A 21603-nucleotide genomic window follows, 5' to 3' on the forward strand; every position below is an offset into this window, starting at 1 on the left:
TGCTTGTCTCAGATACAAATTTTGCTAAGAGCGGGATGTTATCAGAGGCACCAACTGGTGTTAAATGACCTTTTCTTCACTGGTTTCATCATACCTTTAATTCTTACTTACAGACACATCAACCCGCATGGTGTTGACCCATTTTCCACTTGGTTTTGGTACTTTTGGTTGTTTTTAATGCAAGCGTCTTTTCCCTCATATATTTATGACCAAACTTACTCCTTATCATTGTACTTTCTGTTCCTTCACTTATTTCTTTTCCTTCTTTCTTTATTTTTTTTTCCACATCAGACGGGTAATGTGCCGACATCGTAACAAGGTTTAAGGGAGGCGCATGTCACACAACGGCGTGAACATCCAATCGTCACACTTACGAACTACAAAAGGATCTCTTTTCCTTCTTTAATTTTAAAATCTCCTTAGAAAGAAAAGCTCGGTTAAAATTTACATTATTATGGCATATTTTCCCTTTAATTTATCGTTTTCCTTTTTAAATACCTTTGATACTTTTTTACCAGCATGCTTTTTTTTTTTTGTTTGGTATTGCCCACTCAAAATTTTTTGTTCATCAGTGTCCATTTAACGTTTTGTGACACCTGTAGGATTTTCTCCCCTTCGGGTGAGGCTTAGTCAGGTAGAGAAGCTGGCTCCGATTTGCTATCCGAGGCACATAGCCACACGGTAATAAAAGTGATACAGAAATAGGATGTAGAGCCCCTGCCTGTGCACAGTGGATCCTTGTTGGATAAATGGCCAGCACAACACGACATAATTTGCAATAGTGCACATCTGCTGGCTAGTTGATTAAACTTCGTGTCAATTCCGGGGGATGCCTCTATCCACCGTGCAAACGCTGCTGGCAACGCTTAGGGAAGATGGTGATTTACTACTGGAAAGATGAGGCAAAGAACTCTTACAGGTCATTGCTGGAATATCCAGAAATCCTGGTTCTCTCCAATCTGCTGGCATCCTTGGCTAATCAAGCCAACCGCATCTCACGGAGATCTTTGGCACACTGATAATGTCCTGCGATACCCCTTCTGACACCCTCCTGCTACCAGCCCATCTCTTCATAGAGAAAACTAGCATCTGGCATTTTCCAGCTGTTGGTTTTAAAACCTCAAGTGTAGGCCTCACATAATTTGTAGTCATCAGCACACAGCTTTTTAAGTAAACAATTTCAGAGACCAGGTATGTTTCTCGGCCAGTTCTGTTTTATCTTTTTTATTTATCTATTTATTTTACATCATTATGGACCACGGTTCTCTGATACCCTAAGGCAACCTTGTTTTCTTTCAACATCCAGGAGCTGCAAACTAATCCTGATTTTTTTCCCTGCCCAGAAATATGAAATCAACTATCCTCCAAGGGCATTTGTTTTTTTCACTGGAGAATAGCTTTAGAAGCCACAGGCTCCAGTTTTACAAATCAGCTTCTTCCACATTCTGACTAGAATTTGGCAGGATGATAGCAAAAATGTCCAACAGCGTGAATCACTGTAGGGACAGAACAGATAAAGCCTCCCTTAAAAAATGCTTATAATTCTTATTGAGATTTCCAGTTCACCTCTATTTTAATAAGTTCTTCTTGCCCTGCCCTTACAGAAGAGTTTATTAATCCATTTCATTTGTTCAACAACCAATTTTCCTTGTTTGTATTACTATCAATGTAATTTAATTTTTTAAAATTTTTTAATGTTTACTTATTTTTGAGAAAGAGAGAGAGAGCGAGCCAGTGGGGGAGGGACAGAGAGAGAGAGGGAGACACAGAATCCGAAGCAGGCTCCAGGCTCCGAGCTGTCAACACACAGCCCAATGTGGGGCTTGAACTCACGGACCGCGAGATCGACTTGAGCCGAAGTCAGACACTCAACCGACTGAGCCACCCAGGCGCCCCTCATTAATATTAATTTTTTAAAAACCCACTATATTATCATACCAAACCATGGGTCTAAATTGCGTTGTCTCCCCCAAATTCAGAAGGCTCCATATTTTTTCTTCTGTCTTGAACCTCAGCTCAGCCGTCCCGAAACTGGCTTCACGGTACGCAAGTGCCACTGATTCTTGGGTCATGCTGACTTCACACCAACATCTGGAAGGGAAGAAGCCCTAGCCTTCGTCTAGGAGAACACCAATGAAACAGAGTTCCGAACACTCAGTGTGATACATCGATACCTCGTTCGCATAATAAAAGATAATAAAATGCGGAATATGCACAAATACCGCTTCTTAAAAAGAAATCCACTGTCAATTATCACCATTTGAGCTCCCAACTTGAATTTATTTTATTTTCCCTTTATATATTTTTTCTTTCACTAGTGCCTTTGTCTATCTATGGGGCAGAAGTTTTAGTAAAAAACTGCAGTCTCACACACGCCCTTGGGTACATACAGTGGCCTATGCCAACTTACAAGGGTCGGCGGTATACATGGCTCCCGATTCTGCATTCAGTGACATCACGCGCATGGCTTGCAATCAGCCATGGTGGACATATTTCTGCCACGGAAATTGGCAAACACTGCAAATCAGGGCTTTCCACCCAAAGAGCCAGCCGTTAAACATTTACCAGCACAACTCTGGGTTCAACCTTGGGACAATTCAGTTTTCCCCAAACCAGTCAAAATGTCAGAACATGAAATCAATTAACATACAGAATTATCAGAGTTAATATACCAAAGATTATGGTCAAAAATCCCCCAGTCAGGAAGTTTACATAAAACAGCTTTGGGGGCTTTATGTAATTTTTTTTTTTTTTTTGCATATTCACTGCACGGTGCTTGCCAAAGCCAACCCTTAGAAGACAAAAAAATACAGTTGGATTATAGCACGTTTTAGTTATAACATCCATTTAGTTATCCACCGGTTTCAAGTAATTTCCAGATATTTTTCATCCATCCCCAGGGGGTTTTATTTCCACAACAGACAAACACAGAGAATTTGGTAATTTCTAGTCATTACATTTCTGTGCTAATATCCAAAGTTTACATGAATTAATACACACCAATGTGTTGGCTTCTCAACTTTGCATTCCTTTTTTTAAAAATTTTATTTATTTTTTTTAATTTATTTTGAGAGAAAGTGAGAGAACCAGCAGGGGAGGGGCAGGGAGAGAGGGGACCAGAGGATCCGAAGCAGGCTCCACACTGACAGCAGAGAGCCCAATACGGGGCTCGAATTCAAAAACCGTGAGATCATGACCTGAGCCGACGTCGGACACTTAACTGACTGAGCCACCCAGGCGCCCCAATTTTGCTTTCTGTAATAACTGTATCTTCTGGATGATATGGAGGATAGAGCCAAGCAAGCTCTGAGTACGAGGTCTGGCTTTGCCAAAATCTAAAATGGGCCAAAGGAATATTAAGTTTCCTTATTGGATCTGAGTGGGACTGACCCACTAATTTGTCTGTCATGGCACCCCTTGGTGTCATTCCCAGGAATGTAATGGCCTCTCATATCTATCATTGAAAAGTGTTCATAGTAGAGGTTCTCATTTTGTTGTTCGTTTAGCACCTGAGTTTAGGCAGGAGAAACATTTGTACCTGAAGGCTCTGTGTAGTTCAATTCCCCTGCCTTGTTATTGCCACTTGCCCAGAGAAGTGGCCTCCCCTGGCCTCACCTTCCAGCTGCCTTGGGACAGCATGTGGCCTGATCCTTCTTTGTGGAGGTATGGGCTTCTGAGCTGTATCTCATTGGAGTCCAGCATTCTTCCTCCCTAATCTCTGGTTTCCCTCACCCCCCAGCCCCACACCTTGAGCAGACTTCCTCTGGCATTACCCCCGTATTCCCACTTGCCTTTGAAACTTGGCTGGGTCGGGCTGTGCTCGCTCAAGGACACAGAGCCACGGCCTTGTTGGAGCTACAGACATCTGCCTGTGCTTGGCCACCCAGACCCCAGCACAAGACTGTTTCGGATGCCCTCACTCTCCTGTACTCTGAGCCTCCCTCTCCTAATACTGCCCATTTTACATCCCTCCACATTCTACAACATTCCATTATCTTCTACTGTGCTTTCCTACCTATTACTATAGGAAGGTTGGGAAGGAGGATATACTCTAACTCTACGCCTTTGTCCCCATGTCAGACACCTGCTGAAGCCACAGCACCAGCCAGGTCCAAAATGGACTCAGGGAAAAGGTTCTATTTTCTAAGACCTGTGACCTTGGAGAGACCCGAGGCTGATCACTAGTCTCCCACTTATCCCTCCAAACACATTTGTGTCTGGCTAATAATATTGACCGTTTCTATACAGGTTTTAATTTCTGTTTACTTAATTTTTGTTATTTCTTCAAACCAGGAATCATTTCAGATCTTCCTTTTGACTTCTAGGGGGATAGATATTTCTTGGATATTTCTTGGATAGGTTTTCATTTTGTTGTCATTTTTTAAAAGTTGATTCCATTATAGAGAGCATTTGAGAGCTCATGGTTTCTGCTTACTGTGGAAATATAATACTGTGGGTGGTTAAAAAGTACACAGAGGGCATCAGATTGCAGTTACCATCTACTATTTGCTTTTTCTATTCCTCATTTGTCTTCCAAATGTGTTTATCTGGTGTAGGCATATATGTTTCACTTTGTCTTAACTGCTGTTCAAAATTTTATTTATGAACATACCATCATTGATTTACTCATTCTCCTATTAGTGGACATTTTTATTAATTTCTTTCCCTTTCTCTCTCTCTCTCTTTTTTTTTTTTTTTTTTTTTTTTGCCAATGGCAAACAAGGCTTTGCTGAACAGCTGTATGTGTGCCTCCTTTTCCCATAAATGCAAGTTTTCTCCAGGATCAGTACCTAAAATTATAATTGCTTTTTTAAAATAATTGCTTGATCATAAGTTATACAATATCCTGTTTTGCTAGCATCCCCAGATTGGACCCCAGAAGTACCACGATAATTTATAAATTTTCATCAATGGTTTATCAGAATTTTCCCCAAATCTTTGCCAACACGATAATTTTTAATTTTTGCCATTATGATGGTTATACAACAATCTCTTTTTTTTTTTTCATGCATCCCTGAAGAAAGATATGTATCTTCAAATTGAAGAAACTTGAGTCCTGAGCAAAATAAATAAAAATAAATCCGTATTTAATGACATCAGAGTGAAACTTCAGAAAATGAAAGACAAAGAGAAAAATCTTAATCAAAGGGAAAATACGGTTTACTTACAATGGAAGGACAGGCAGACTGACAACGTATTTCCCATTGGCCGTCAGAAGACAGTAGGATGACATCTTCACAAGGCTGTTGGGATAAAAGAAACCTGTCACACTAGAACTCTATATTATTCTCCCAGGATTGTACCTGCATGGCCTTGATCGGCCTCCCCCCACCTTTTTCAGAAACAGGTACGGCTCCTTGACCACGGTTGGGTAGGTGTCTGAAGCTGGGCAAATCCTAGAACCTCATGCCCTCTGGTCACATGATTGGGTCAAAGAGTATGTATATAAGCAAACATATAAGCTGCATCCTGTTTCTTTTGGTCGCTTCCATCTGAAAGGAAGCTTTCTGAGGAAGAGAGAGAGACGCACAACTTAAGAGGTTCCAGTCAGAGCTCATTTTTTACTTTTTAAAAAAATTTTTTTAAATGTGTATTTATTTTTGAGAGAGAGACACACACACACAGAGTGCAAGTGGGGGCCGGGCAGAGAGAGAGGGGACACAGAATCCAAAGCAGGTTCCAGGCTCTGAGCTGTCAGCCCAGAGCCCAATGTGGGGCTCAAACTCACGAACGGTGAGATCACAACCTGAGCTCAACCAGGGTGCCTGGCTGGCTCAGTCGGTTAAGTGTCCGACTTCAGCTCAGGTCACGATCTCATGGTTCGTGGGTTCGAGCCCTGGGTCAGACTCAGTGCTGACAGCTCAGAGCCTGGAGCCTGCTTCGGATTCTTTGTCTCCCTCTCTCTCTGCCCCTCCCCCACTTTGCTTGGTCTCTCTCTCTCTCAAAAATAATAAACATTTTAAAAAATTCATGCTCAACATGTTAATGCATCCCAAAAAGAAAAAAAAATCCTACTTCAAAAAATCCTTCAAAAAATTGAAGATTTCAAGAGGCACTTAAGCAAAGACTACCTCACAAGCCATTTGGTAATACTTAAATTTTGCCATCAAGTCTTGTATTCTCTTTCCAAAGTCTTTCTCTTCACCCACCTTATTCCTTTGGAGTTTCTTCCTGCTTCTTCTGTCCCATAATTCCTGAACTCCCCCTCTTTGTCCAGAGCCCTTTGGCTCTGCAATCCTACAATCGTACACTAACATTGTAAACCCCACTTGGCAAGATAAAGTGTTTTGCTTTGCCAAATATCTCGTGTTCCTCAAGGTCGTCCCACCTCAGGGTTTGTTTAGCCGGGGGGGTTACAGGTAGTGCATGCAAGGTTCTCTGTCCAGAGTATGGAACCAACACATCCTTTTCCCGGTTCAAAGTGCCTCTAAGTATTGTCCTATACCAATCAACAGGCCACCTAGACTCTATTTAATCACAGTATTGAGGTTCCCGGAGTTCTATGTGACTAAAAATGCGTAAGCTGACCTCTGTCAACTAGCACCCTTTATAATATTCCTTCTGAAAGCTTATTTCCATGTAAGTGTGCTAAATCTTTTAAACTCAAAATTTTATCTTCTTTAGTCCGCAAGGCAGCCCTGAGAAGGGAACGTTGGCTTAAACGACTTGTCCAAAGTCATGCAGCTAGTGAGAAGCAAAGCCATGTCCCCGCTCAATTTCTTTCCTGCACACAAATGCCCTTTCCAGAATCCAGTGTCCTTGCTCATTTTCCTGAAACTTTCTTCGAGGCACTGCTTTCAACACCAACAATTGGAAAACACACTAATTTACTATATTTGCTCTTATCTGAAGGTATTGAAATTTTGCAAAACAGCCAAGATGTAGATAACACGATAAGAAATACCAAGAAATTGAGTTAATTTTTTAAAAATCAAGATATATATTAAGTCAGATTATACTGAGAGGTTAACGTATTCAAATGAAGTCTTACTTTATAAATATTAATTGCGGATAAAACCTAAATAGGAATACCCGTAGACTATTGCTCGGGCCAGAGGAAAAATGATTTGGCCCAGACCCATACCCATACACTTCCCACCACAACACTATCAACCAATAAAGCAAGCACTCGTCAACACAGGGCATGCTCAATACACCTTGTGAACCCTGGTCTCCAGTCCCGGATGAATGGAAGAAATGGCAGCTTATACTTAGGTGAACTCAGTTATCCTCTGGAATAGTTGTGTGAGCTTGGGCTCTCATGCTCTGATGGTTGGAAATTTCATTTCTAAGTCTTTACTAAAATAATAAAACTCTAAATGATATTTTTCTTCAATATATTTTCCTTATGTATTCAGTCAACAAATATTGGCCTTGTTGGCCAAGGACACTTGTGATGAGTACATTTGTCCCTGGACTTGAGGGCACTTTTATTTTGATCTCTTAGATACAAGCACAAAAGTGCTTACTGCTCCAGGGTCCCAAAGAAGGAGGGCTCCTAAAAAAACACGGGTGGAGAGCAAAGTCCAAGTAGTCACCTAAACATTTTAAATGGGGACTCAGATTTTAAGACAAAATGAGTTCTATATCTAGGAAGAAAACACACACACACACACACATACACACGCCTGATTTTTCTCTTGTGTAAATAATGTCCTAGGTTAAACAGGTTGGTTGGCATAATGCATCTTTGTATGAGCAAGTCACTATATAACATTGTTCTAAAGGAGTCATATCCCAGAGAGGGTTAAAAATGTTCAGAACACAGAGCTGCCTTAAGAAGCAGCTATATGAAGCTTTCTTGGGTGATGTACGTACATGAACGCTTTTTCATCTCACAGCAACTTTGCATTTCACAAGTCAGCAGAGAGAGGAAATTGGAATGACATGCCAACCAAACCTCGTTCTGCATGGGTAAGAGGCATCACTAGGTTTACCCTTGCCACGGGGCCTCTACCTTCCACCTGCATATGATTTTGAGCAAGGGGAAGACAAGGAATGGAAGAGAAAGAAACCACCTCTCCCAAGGCACATGAAGCCACAGAAGGAAAGAAGCCACAAAAAGGGACGAATCTCTCTCCCTCTCCTCTCCCACCCACATGCACATTTGGTGCAAAGTCCTTTGGACTCCAGAGATTCTCTTATTGGGACTCTAAGAGTTCACCGAAGTGAAACTTACACCAGAAGAAAAGGGTGGGGATCGCATGAGAACCTGGGTTCAAGTATGTGACTGAGGACTTTTGGAGACATGAGACAATGCAAGTACCAGCAAATTAAAATTGCAGGTGAACGCAAGTTAAGGAGGTAGAGTCGGCCATGATGTAACCATCCCAACTCAGATGACCACATTTGCAAGGCCTGGTGGCACCACACCATGTGGGAAGGTGAGGAAAACTGGAATTGGAAGGACATGGAGTGAGAATGAACCGTCTGTGGGTCATCAGCCCATCTGGATCATCCTTGGTCTCCTGACGGTGGGGATCTGGGTGACTCAGGCTTGGGCAGAATCTCAGCAGCTGGGAACAAAAGCTGGGGCGAGGGCGGGGGGGGGGGGGGGGCAGTGAAGATAGTGTGAAAACCAGAGCAATAAAAATGCACGGAGGCTGTTGGTAGCCCTGCTAGAAATCTCAAAACCAGGGGCGCCTGGGTGGATCAGTCTGTTGAGCGACCAACTCTTGATTTTCAGCTCATGTCATAATCTCGTGGTTGGTGAGTTCGAGCCCTGAGTTGGGCTCTCTGCTGTCAGAGTGGAGCCCACTTCGGATACTCTGTCCTCCTCTCTCTGCCCCTCCCCCACTCATTTTCTTTCTCTCTCTCTCTCTCAAAAATAAAATAAACACTTAAAATAAATAAATAATTGCGGCACCTGGGTGGCTCAGTTGGTTAAGCATCAGACTTCGGCTCAGGTCATGATCTCACAGTTCATGAGTTTGAGCCCCACATCTGGCGGCCTGCTCTCAGCTCAGAGCCCACTTCGGGGGCTCTGTCACCCCTCTCTCTTTGCGCCTCCGCCCTCTCTCTCAAAAATAAATAAGCATTAAAAAAATCTTTTTAATAATAAAATAAAATAATATTAAAAAAAGAAATCTAAAAACCATGGTCCTTTGGGGTGGCTGCCTGGCTCAGTCAGTTGAGTGCATGACTCTTGATCTCAGGATCGGGTTTGAGCTCTGCATTACATGTGGAGCCTACTAAAACAAATAAAGAAAAAGATAAAAGTAAATAAAAATAAAAACCGAAGTCTTTCGTGAATTTGAGTTGTAGGAAAACAGATGAGTGACAGATGAGATGGAAACCGGAAGGAAGACATGAGCTGAAGAGGAAGGCGTAGCCGTTGGGGGAGGCGGAGTGGAGAGAAGGCTGTGGTCCCCCCCACAGCCCTGGCTGTCTCTACCCTCCCAGCCGTACCTACTGAGATCAGCAAGCAAATCAGGAGACTCTCCGGGCTCAGAGAGAAGCTGTGGCTTAGGAAAATAATGAAGTTGAAGTTCTGAATAAATGTGCTCTGCATCTCAAACCACTCGCCGTTCATCTTTGCATCAGCGGAGAAAAATCACAGGGAAGGAGATAAACAGGGTCATTTTAAAAATAGGAGTGAATTGGCAGATTCCCACAGGAAGAAGGGAGAGAGTCAGGGATATCAGATGGCACCAAAATCCACAGTAACAAGAGTTGAGGAAAACAGACACCATTTACATTCCGAGCCAAATAATGAGATGTCAGCAAGACATCAACTGGAAGACAAAAGTTGGAAAATTATTCTTTTTCTTTCTTTCTTTCTTTCTTTTTTTTTTTTTTTTTTTTTTTACTGCTTGTAGCCAAAGCTCTAGTTGAAAATTAAATGCAAAATCTTGCAGCTGGCAGTAACGGTCCTTCATGATCTCTATCAGCAGAAAACTAAGATTCCGTCAAAGGGTCTGACTCAGAAAGCTTATAAGCCAGAGAGAAAGAACAGAGGCTGTCAGCTGCAGAAAGGGATGTTTACCGAGAATTCGAGAAACAGAGGGCGAATGCAGTGAAAATAGATTATGTAGCAATCTGTTGGCTCACCACGTGGCGGTAAAGAAAGCCTAAGAGACCAAACTCTTTCCTTTTGATGCATTAAGATTTCTTCCCGGATAGGAAGAGAGTGCTGCCTTCCTGAGACAGGAATTGCAAGTAACAAACCCAGAGACTGGTGTGCTTCAGAGATCTCAGAAATAAAACCAAACCTAGGAAGATCGCCAAGGAACTCCTGTCAATAAGAGGTCCCTGAAGCCAGGCTGGCTCCCATGGGACACTCCCTGTGAGTGACTGCCCCGGTACTCACTGCCCACTGTGCCATTCGCCTTTCTCCGGCTATGGAAGAGGCATGCCTAGGACTGAATTAGCTGTGAATGGGCCGCCACCTGGGTAACCTATGAGGTGTCAGGAAAAACTCACCCTCTGATCTGCAGGCAAACATAACTTCCTTGATGGAAAGTTGCCAGAATGTCTACTGAGTCTCACACCCCCTGAAAGACAGACTACCCAACCCTCCTCGATGGCAGGGCGATGGCGGTCACAGTAGGGGTATCTTCACTTCAGCATTAATCAAACAGATTTGCCTGGAGGTCAACAGGGGGCTGTGTGTGAACCACCACCCGGGCCAAGGGCCCATTTTCAGTATCTGTTAATATATCGGCCTTTAATAGTGGCCCTAGAGGCTTCATTAACAAAGACTGGCCCAATATCTCTTACTTTCTGCAGGGAGGGCGGGTTTGGCTAGCGCTGATGCAAATCACTTCCTATCTTTATAAGGAACATCCGTCATTAATCAACACATGAAAGACTTCCAGCTGCCATCACCACCTTCTCAGGCGTGGACCCAGACACTCCCAACCTTTCCTCCTTAGAAGGAAAGGAAACCTTAGAAACCTAGACCCTCTTGCTGTAAAAGTACCTTCTTTCGAGATCCTAGTTACTTGAGGTTATCTACTTTTCTCTCTACAAAATACTTACAACCTTTGGGTTCTAGAGGGAAGTGCACCAGCCTCTCAAGATTCCACCCCTGGACCTCGCAGCCCCCAGCTGTGGTTACGAATGGACTCTTGGGAAAATGAATGTGCTTCAAACTCCAATGTGAATATGACTTTGGTACTTAGATTTAACACTGTTTTAGAACTTAGTTCTATTGTGCAGAGATCTTTCTGAACCAAATGATTCAAATATAATAGATATTTGATTTGCGATGAAGACCACCATTTATGCTATGCCTTCCCATTTTCTCCACTCTCCGCAAACCTATTTTATGTATTATTAATGTAGTCTATTTAGTTCACGTAGTTTATGCAACAGAAATCGATTTTTAGTACCATGTTGAATATAATACTTTCACATAAATTTGCTTAAAAATAAAATACAGGTATAATTATCAAGACTCTTTGCTAATCTAGTACTTTTGCTCATCTGTACTTTGGATAAACCTAGCCAGTTGATCAAAGGTCAAAACACTCAACTTGGTGGTGGGTGAATTGTTGCCTAAAAGGAAATAAGTTGTCACTGAAATACCAGTCAATTAAACCCAAACCTATGATGCAATGCCAAATAGTACACTCTTTGATTTAACAAATCATATAGAAAGTCACTAGCATAATTATTTTACCAGTATTTGATTTCAGTCACGACGGTGAAGATTGTCAGACTCTTTTATCCCAGTGCAACCCTTTATCTATATAAAATTGGAAGTCAACAGAGACCCTAAAATCTGCCTAGTCGATGTGGGGATGCAGATTGGAGCCACGTTGGCTCCACCTCCTTCTCATCTCATAACATGGCACCCCAAGCACCCCTAAGTCTCCATCAAACTCATTTTGGAAATTTCTAGATCGCAGCATGATAGCAAGAAGCCCAAGGTCATGGTTTCATGGCAGCCATTTACAAACACAAAACACTATGTAGTATAGGATGGATGCATAGTTGATATTTAATAGAAAGAAGATATTTTTATCACTACCCTTAACCAACACTCCTACAAGTGTGTACCTATGTTACAAACAAGAAGAGTGAGTATGCAAAATCTCTCCAAGATGCAACTGCCCACTGTTCCGTTGGGTCAATGGAATCATCTTTAGCCATTAAGAACACTTCATTTTGTTTAAGCAGAGCTCATAAGTACCTGCTAATGGTATTATTAATGAAACGGAGACTTGTGCTATGGAATCAGTCCAGAAGCCTCCCTGGACCCTTCCAGGCCTGAGTTGCTACATGTTTCTGGTGTTAGAACAGAGTCCAGATGGACGTTCAGCAAATTGCTGTCTCACAGCACAGCCCCATCTTGCTATGATTTGTCAGAATTTTTGCAGCTTCCCCTTGTGAAAGCTTCCTCGTGATTCTTTATTCCTTGAGAAGATTAGACTCTGCCTTTCTTTCTCCTATTCCTTCTTCTTCCATCTGAGACCATATGGGACTCAAGTTTAGGCCTAGGATTTACATCTAAATATGAAGTCGTATGCAGTGACTTAGTGGCAAAATGTTGCTTTGAATTGTTAATTAATTGGTTAATTAAATTCCTCTGGCAAAGGGTTTTTTTTAAAAATATGTATATTTCAAAAACTTGAGATGAAGTGATCTCTATATAATTGTCTCCACCATCCTCATATTTCTGACCCCTGACACCACCACTAACCCCGTTGTGAAGAGGTCACTTCACCTCCAACTTCAAGAGAAGATCAAAGCCACAGGCAGGAACTGCCCTTGAGCCCCTACCGCTGACCCTGCCAACCCACCAGAATCTACACACTTCTTTTCTCCTTCCCCTTTTCCCACTGAAAAGGGACTCCTGCTACATGCCTGATCCCCTCACCTGTGCCCCAGATTCTCCCTCCTGCCTCCTCAGTTCTTGACTCAGTATTTCCTCCTCCTTCACACACCTGCTCTGCTGTTTCCTTCCCACTAGACTTCACCAAGCTCAAGTGTCTCCTGAGTTCATGGGACACCCCAGCTACTGCCCTATGCCCTGCTTCCCTTCATGGTCACATCGCCTCCTATTTACTCCAAGAGCGCCCTCAAATGTCACCAATGGTTCCTTGTTACTAAGTACAGTAGACACTTTTGACTTTTCAAAAGAATCTAAACTTCTGAAAAATCATTCCTATTTTAAAAAAACAACAAGCAAACATCTATTCAGTCAACAAGTGTTTATTGAGTTCCTCCTAGCGCTGGGAACTGAGGATGTGGCAGGAAACAGGTGTTGGTGGTCATGGAAGTTACATTAGGAGCAGAAGGACAGCCAAGCAGTAAACAAGCAAATAAATGAACAAGATAATTCCCGAGGGTGATGAGTGCTGTGAAGACAAACACAACTGACAAAACTAGAGTGACGAGATAGAGAGTAACTATGGAAACCGCAGTGAGTTTCCAAGGGAAACATCTCCGAGATGATATTTGAGCTGAAGTCACCAGTGCAGAGATCTTGGACGAGAGCATCACAGGCAGAGTGCATAAGAACAGACCCGAATGAGTATAAGCACTGAGTAGCTATCACAACATATTATTTACACATACAAAAGGAGACAAAAGAAGGAAGACAGGAAAGTGTGGTCTTGCTGGGTAGGGAAAGGGCTTCTGAATCACAAGTGGGGTGGGCCAGACCTGGAAAGGCAATGAGCCTTATGCCCTAGGGACTGGGTCATGGCTTCAGCTTCCCTCCACTGGCCTCCTAATAGAAAAGCATTGGAGGGGTTCAGGAGGGGTTGAGCTTGGATCTATTGCCTGTATTTCTCACCCTTCAGGCCCAACTTTAAAGCCAACAAACAAATTAGCCAAGCTTGGGCTTAAAACAAGCAGGGATGGCTTCTGGAATGGATCCCACTGGAGACTCAAGAGAGATGAGCCTTCTCCAACCCCTCTCCTTCCATCCCCCAGCTCTGAGGTGAGTAGGGAAAGTGATCCATGATGAAAGACTCTTTCAAAGCCACTGCCAGGCAAATGGTGGATCCCTAAGTCAAAGTCAAGTCCCTGAAGGGAGTCTATTAGTGTGCAGTCTTCTCTCATAATCAGCTTCAGTGGTCAGGGTCCCCAGGGAGCATGGAACTGAAATGAGACTTGGGGGGGTCTCTCTAGTATTTGTGCCTGGGAAAGAACATGAGAGCCCAAAACTATTCCCCCAAAGCCAAGTTTCCCAACATATACACAAACACACAAGCCAGTCCACGGGAAAGCAAGATGATCTGAAAGTCCTCCACTTAACCCAGGGGCAAACCCCACCAAGCGTCTGTGTGTGTGTGTGTGTGTGTGTGTGTGTGTGTGTGTAGGGAACGTGATCTAACCAAGGCAGAGTCAGGGGATTATTTCCTATGTCCCTGATGGAGATCCCATACTCAAGGTCAAAGTTCTTTCCCTGAGTTTGGGGCCATAGATAGTGGGAGCAAATCAGAGATGAGAAGTCAAACCCTAACCCTACTCCATTACAATTGGTTTCAGACTTACACATATCATGGGATAACCTCCCACATAGGGAGAGAAGTCTTGGACTGCTTATCTACCCTAACTTCCTCTCCTCTCCCACACTTAATTCTCCTCTCCTATTTTGCCTGACCCCACTATAGTATGTGGAGGCACCAACCAGAGACAGCATAGAGGGATTCAGCCCTCCCCAAGAATTTGGGGCATTGTGGTCTGGAAATAGCAACTCTCTGAGTACCCCTTCTGGTCTGTGAAAGGCCCTGGGGCCGCCTGCTGGTGTCCTGAGGTGGGAGGGTGGGAGAGTAGCAACTTGGCCTCACAGAGGGGCCCTCTTAGCAGCCTGGTCTCCAGGAACCTTTGGGGAGAGGGGCAAGGGTAAGTCATTGAGTGAGCCCAGATAACTTTCTCAAGGTTACAATGAATTGAAGCAATTAGTTCTGAATCTGGGACTGTCCAGATGAATTGGACAAGGCTCAAAGGTAGTGCCTGAGAGTGTATGCTCTCACCCAGGCAGGGATCAGAAGAAGGCATTCACAAATCCCTGTGTGAGGTTGGAGACAGAGGCCCGGGGAGTGGGAAGGAGCTACCTGTTCACAATGTTACTCTCAGCTCTGACACAGCACGTTGGCTGCTTCCGACATGTGGACTTGGACAACCCCTACCCTCCCTGGGAATTTCTTTGCACGCCTGGTTCATCTGCTCACCTAATATCTTACTCAAAAGGACTTGGATCTTCCCCAGAGCTAACTGTGTCTCTGGCTGTGTGCCAGTGCGGGGAACTGATTAAGGAGGTCAAATGGGAACCCGAAGGCAGAGGGAAGAGAGGAACCAGGCAGAGGATTAATTACAAAGAAGAAGGTCAAGGATCAAAAGTCAGATTAGGCAACAGGATGCCAGAGAGGGAGGAGAACAGAGATTGGAGGACAATACAAGGGCTGTCACTTGACCATCCTGATCTAAAGACCTTGAAAGCCTGTGCATGTTCTCAGGGAGAAAAGACTGCAGCTGAGACCATAGAAGCCATGCACTGGGTTCTGGAGCCCGAGGGCCACTGCTGGGACCCACCAACTGGAGCATGACGCACAGAGACGCCCCCTCTCACCTCCAGGTGGCCCCCGCACCGAGGAGCCTGTGGGCATCAGCTGTTGCCACATCAGCCGGTGTCTGTCCCTGCATCCTACTGGAAGCCAGATAACTTGCCCAAGGGCACGGGGGTCAAGAAGCAGTGAGTCCAGGTGCTGAGGTGGTCCATTCGCTTGAAACTGCCCCCTCACTTCTTCCGTGGGGTCGGCTTGCTCTTCCTTTTCAATCTGGTTTACAAAGAGAAACAAAATCCACAGTGTTGCTAAGTGATGAACAAACACTCTGTGCTCAGTTAACATAATTGTGAATTTGTAGACTACCTTTGGGGTTGTTATTCTCCTGGGAAATCTAACCTTAATATCCCTTTGCTTAATTTCCCAATTCTGGCAGCATCTGGCCAAAATAATGTAATTTTTTCCCCTGGCTCAGGCCAGGAAGAAGATATTCTTTTGAAGTTCTTCTATGTTTGTGTATAATAATTCTTGCTTTACACTTTAATCATTGCAGATAATTTTAAAATACATAAAACCACAAAGGAAATCAAAATACCACTCTACTCCTAAAAAAAAAAAAAACAACAAAAAACCTAGTTTTACTGGCCATAGACATAAAGAAATGAATGTATACATATATACACTTAGGGTATATGAACTCACATTATGAAATTGTGACCATATTGACATGTTCCTATTTTGACGGGGAACAGACTGTGTTTCAAATAACACCACTAAAAACATTATAGGTGCAACTGGGCGGTTTAGTCCGTTAAGCATCCGACTCTTGATTTTGGCTTAGGTCCTGATCTTGTGGTTCATGGGATCAAGCCCCATGGTGGGCTCTGTGCTAACAGCATGGAATCTGCTTGGGTTCTCTCCCTCTCTCTCCCTCCCTCTCATCCCTTCCCCTGCTTATGCTCTCTCTCTCTCTCTCTCTCTCTCTCTCTCTCTCAAATAAATAAGTAAACTTAAACACACACGTGCACATGCACACACACATTATAAATATGTGGCTCTGGACAACAATTGCTTGCAAACTTGCTCTCCAACTGAGGGATTGCATTATATTAACCACAATTTATTTAGACAGCAGAACTCTACGTGGCCACCTTGGAAATGAGGGCATGTCAAATAATTACAGAACGTCACCAAAGTTCTTAATTTAAAAAAACCAAATGAAGAAGAAACCCCATCAAGATACGTGCATTAGGAATGTACAATACTTTCACACTGAAAACTAAGCTTATGAGAAACACAGCTTTTCCTATAATTTGGGGGGGGGGGGAGGGTTAAAAATCAGAAATAAAGTTCGTATTCAGGTGTTAGCAATAACATTTTCCAAAACCCCTAATTACATATCAAGCTAACAAGGCTGGATACCGAGAAAAATAAAGAAACACTCGGCTGGAATTCTTGGAATGAATGGTAGCCTGAGAAGGCTGGAATGCATCCCTTGAAATTTGAGAAGAGAATCACTGTACATTTGCTGGATCGCCTGCATGCCCTTCAGACGGGGGACTGCCCGCTCATATTAGACCCCGCCATAAATCATGCCAGATACAAAACCCCGGGTGCTGGCAGGCATATGGAAGCCCACAGATCCCAGGCATCACCTGTGCAGGTCGCACTGCAACCAGCCACTGTGGCATCTTAGATGGTGTAAGCACCTAATTTTTCTCATTAGCACTCCACTGACAGTGGCAGCCACACGGATGCGGCGGGGGATGGCCAGTTTGGGCAGCAATCGCCCCTGAACTCCATTTCAACCAGAGGAAGCAACGGAATTAAGGAGGATCTGCTAGGGGCCACGATGAAGTGACACAATGTATCTATTAAATAACAGTTCTAATAACTTCAACTTACCTAATAGGATTAGATGATGAACTAAGTCCTTCACAATGATAACTCACGGGGAAGATAACATCCTCATTTTACAGATGGGAAAAATAGAGCTTTCCAAGAATAACTTTGACAGAAGAGCTCAGACTCAAACCTCGTATCAGAGTCCTTGCCCTTCCCGCTGTGCCAGAATGACAGCTAGGTTGTATTTCCAGGTCTTATTCAGTCAGTAAGATCAGCCAAGCCCTGAGTCAGACTCTGGGGATATAAGAGTTTCGGGTCCAGACTCAGGCACACTCCAGCAAGAGGGATGCACACTATTGGGTCTGAAATGTAGCAGTGGAAGGTTCCAGATGAGCCAAGGGGGGAGGTGGCCATCTGATCAGCCAGAAGTGTGAAGGCTCTTAAATCAAAGGGCTATGCAAAGGCTCCCTAGCATAATGATGATTCTGCAGACACAGGAGGGGACTTCTTTGCCTACATGAAATACTCTGCACATCATCCCCACTGACCAATTCACAATAGGAAAATAACAGGTAGTTATTACACAAGAGTCAAACCCTATATAAAATGCCCTACTCATCTTCTTGTAGCACAGCTCTGAAGAATGAAAGTTATAAAGACTGTCCACATAACTGATCATCTAATTTGGGATCTAACTCCTTTTAGTAATCCAGAAAGCCAATTTGGCAAGGACTTAATCTTGTTAAACTATTTCTCTAAGAAGAAAATGTTCTCAGTGAAATAATAGTTTAAACCATACAAAAACTAGGCATACCTATTGAAAGGGGGAAAAAAAAAACACCTCTCTATTCACAGACAACATGATTGTCAATGTAGAAAATACCAGAATCTACCCCAGAAAAAAGCTATAATAAGTGAGTTTAGTAAGATCACAAGATACATGATCAATATACAAAAATCAATAATATTTTATATATTGGAAATGAACAATGGGAAATTGAAATAGAAAAAATATTATGTTAATAGTACCTAAAACATAAAGTGCTTCATTATAAAGCAAACAAAATATGTACAAGATCTATGTCCTAAAACCGCAAAACAAAAAGGATCTAAATGAATGGAGAGATATATACTATGTTCATGTATTAAATATGGTTGCAATTCTCACCAGGTTGATTTATAACCTCAATATAATCCCATTCAATTCTACCAGGATATATTATATAAATGGACACAGTGACCCTAAATTTTGTATGATAAAGCAGAGGAACTAGAATAGTCACAACCAATTTCAAAAATAAAGCACAATGTTGGAGAATTCACATTAAACTGATTTCAATATTTACTATAATGCGACAGTAATCAAGTTGAAATTTGAAAGGAAAGATACATAGGTTAACAGAACAGAATAGGAAGTCCAGAAATAAACTCACACATTATAGTCAACCCATTTTTTACAAAATTGCAAAATCATTTAGTGGAGAATCTTCTAAAAAAAAAAAAATGGTCTTGGAACAATTGAATATCCATATGCAAAAAAAATTGAACTTCAATCCATACTTCACATCATTTACAAAATATTAACTCAAAATGGACAACAATGTAAATGTAAACCTAAAGTTTTAGATTTCTAGAAGAAAACATCGGAGAAAATCTTTGTGACCTTGTGTTAGGCAAAGAATTCCCACATACAATACAAGAAGCGTGATCTATAAAAGGAAAAAAATGATAAATTGGACTTCATCAAAATTAAACCTTTGTTTCTTCAAAAGACATTGTTAAGAAAATGAGAAAGCAAGCCAAGCAAACCACAGACTGGGAAAAAATATTTGCAAAACATGTATTTGATAAATATATTAAATTTGATATATTTGCATACACATTAAAATATATCCAGATATATTTTTTAAACTTCCAAAACACGATAACAAGAAAATAACCACCCACTTTCTAAAATGGCCAAAAGATTGAACACACACCTGACCAATAAACAAATATCACCCATCTTTAGTGGATGATATATAAGTTCATTTAAAGATGCTCAACACCATTAGGCATTAAGAAAATACAATATTAAAACTACGATGAGATAGCACTGCACACCTATCGGAGTGGATAAAGTTTTTAAAGCTGACAATACCAAGTGCTGACAAGCACGCAGAGCATCCCACGTTGCTAATGGGAATACAAAATAGTACAACCACTTTGGAAAACAATTTAGCAGTTAACATATGGTCTAGCAATACCAGTTTTAGGTATTTACTCAAGAGAAAAGAAAATTTACGCTCACATGAATGTTTACAGCAACTTTATTCATCAAAAATTGGAAATAACCTAAATATGCTTCAACTGGTTAATGGAAAACTATGATAGGTACATGCATATAATGGAATGCTACCCAGAAATAAATATGAAAATAAAACTGCTGATTTGTGCAACAAATAGTTCAATCTCTAATGCATTATGCTAAGTGAAAGAAGCCAGACTCAAGAGGATACACACTGTATGATTCCATTTATATGACATTTTAGACTTATAAGACAAAACCATAGGAACAGAAAACAGATTGGTGGTTGTCAGGGGCTTGGGGATTGACTGCAAAGAGGAAGTATGAGGGAAATTTGGGGGAGAGGGTGATGAAAATACTCAACATCTTGATTGGGATGGTAGTTACATAATGGTGTGCAGAGAACTGTTTGCTGAAAAGGTCGACTTCTGCTGCATGCAAATTATGTTTCAACAAACCTCCTATATGTAGGGCACGTGTTTGGGGGTAGTGTATTTCACATATATACATGACACTTTTGGGGTCCATGGCTTCCTCCTTTGTCTGCATGCAGGTAACTTAACTATGACTGCGCAAAACTAACACTTAACAAGCTACGTGATATTATGGGCATAATTCTACTTATGCCCAACTACCACTGCCCTGCTATGTGTTATTTTCCAGTGAGACTCAGCTGCCTGGAAACCGACATGGTGAAGACAGATGGCTGCATTCATCCAAAGTTAGAGTTTTTCCAAAAATATGAGACGGATATTCAGAGGGTAGGGGGGTGTAGGGTATTTTTAAAGAGATTAAAATGTTGAGCCACAGCTCCTAATTTGGAGAGGGAGGAGAGGGAAGAAAGGAGTCTGAATGGACATTTTTTCAGAGAAGAGATAAGATGACCAACAGGTACATGAAAAGATGTTTAACATCACTAATCATCGGTGAAATGCAAGTCAAAACCACATGAGATATCACCCACGCCTATGAGAATGGCTATTATCAAAAAGACTGGAAATAACAAGTGTTGGTAAAGATGTGAATAGGCAACTTTTGTGTACTGTTGGAGGGAATGTAAATTGGCACAGCCACTATGGAAAACAGCATGGAGGTTCCTCAAGAACTCAAAAATAAAACTACAATATGATCCAACAATTTCATTTCTGGATATTCATCCAAAGAAAATGAAAACACTAACTCAAAGAGCTATATGTAGCTCCGTGTTCGTTGCCATATTATTCATAATACCCAAGATATGGACACTGCCTAAGTGTTCATCAATGGATGAATGGATTAATAAGTGTTCATCAATGGATGAATGGATTAATAAATTTATATATACAATGGAATATCATTCAGCAATAAAAAAGAATGACTACCATTTGCAACAACATGGATATACCTTAAGGGTATTACACTAAGGGAAATAAGTCAGACAGAGAAAGACAAATACCAAGCTCATAGATAAAGAGAACAGATTGGTGGTTGCCAGAGGTGGAGGGTGGGGAGTAGGGGGCAGGGGAAGTGAGAGAACTTGCGTTCCTTTTAGTTTCATAAATTGAATAATTTACAATACAATACAATCCTATACAATATAATAAATATAAAAATCAAACTACCTAGAGAACAAAAGGAGAGTCTGGTGAATGGAGAAGGAAAAACAAGGGTCAGAGCACTAGGGGTTCCTGGTGAAGTTTAAGAACAGTTGCTGTGGGAACGTTTGGCAAAGCAAACTGGAAGAAAAGAAGACTTGATGTGGAGTTGGATGATGCTGCTGGAGACTGTGGAGATGGTAACTGGTTTCCCATCCTGGAGAATAATCTCCATAAGAACAAAAGATTCATATGCAGCTCCATGGATCAGAGCTCAGCTAACCCTCAGTACTTTCCCCAGCCTGGTCTCTGGTTCTCAAAACTCTAACCTTCTCACCCACCCCCTGGCTCTCTCATCCTTGAGTAGGACTTGCCTTCATCTTACTGCCCATTAATGGGTCTTTCTCATTCCTTTGCAAAACCAAATGGCTTTTCC

At 42.1% G+C, this 21603-nt stretch overlaps 1 protein-coding gene and 1 non-coding gene across 2 annotated transcripts in view; both read right to left on the reverse strand.

Annotated features, from left to right (window-relative positions):
* Window positions 1-285: 285 nt before the first annotated feature.
* Window positions 286-389, reverse strand: LOC132684492 (small nucleolar RNA U13). The gene has a single exon (XR_009612702.3). It is a non-coding gene; the product is annotated as a small nucleolar RNA U13 (small nucleolar RNA).
* Window positions 390-15585: 15196 nt separating this feature from the next.
* MOBP (myelin associated oligodendrocyte basic protein) overlaps window positions 15586-21603 on the reverse strand; it is a 38222-nt gene continuing 32204 nt past the window's right edge. Inside the window, exon 5 of the mRNA XM_078432469.2 lies at window positions 15586-15734. Within this exon, the coding sequence (XP_078288595.1) occupies window positions 15695-15734 (40 nt within the window). The 3' untranslated portion in view covers window positions 15586-15694. The remainder of the gene's footprint in view (window positions 15735-21603) is intronic.

Source organism: Panthera onca, chromosome C2 (genome assembly GCF_046562875.1).
Source record: "Panthera onca isolate mPanOnc1 chromosome C2, mPanOnc1 haplotype 2, whole genome shotgun sequence".
In the NCBI taxonomy this organism is placed as follows: Eukaryota; Metazoa; Chordata; class Mammalia; order Carnivora; family Felidae; genus Panthera; species Panthera onca.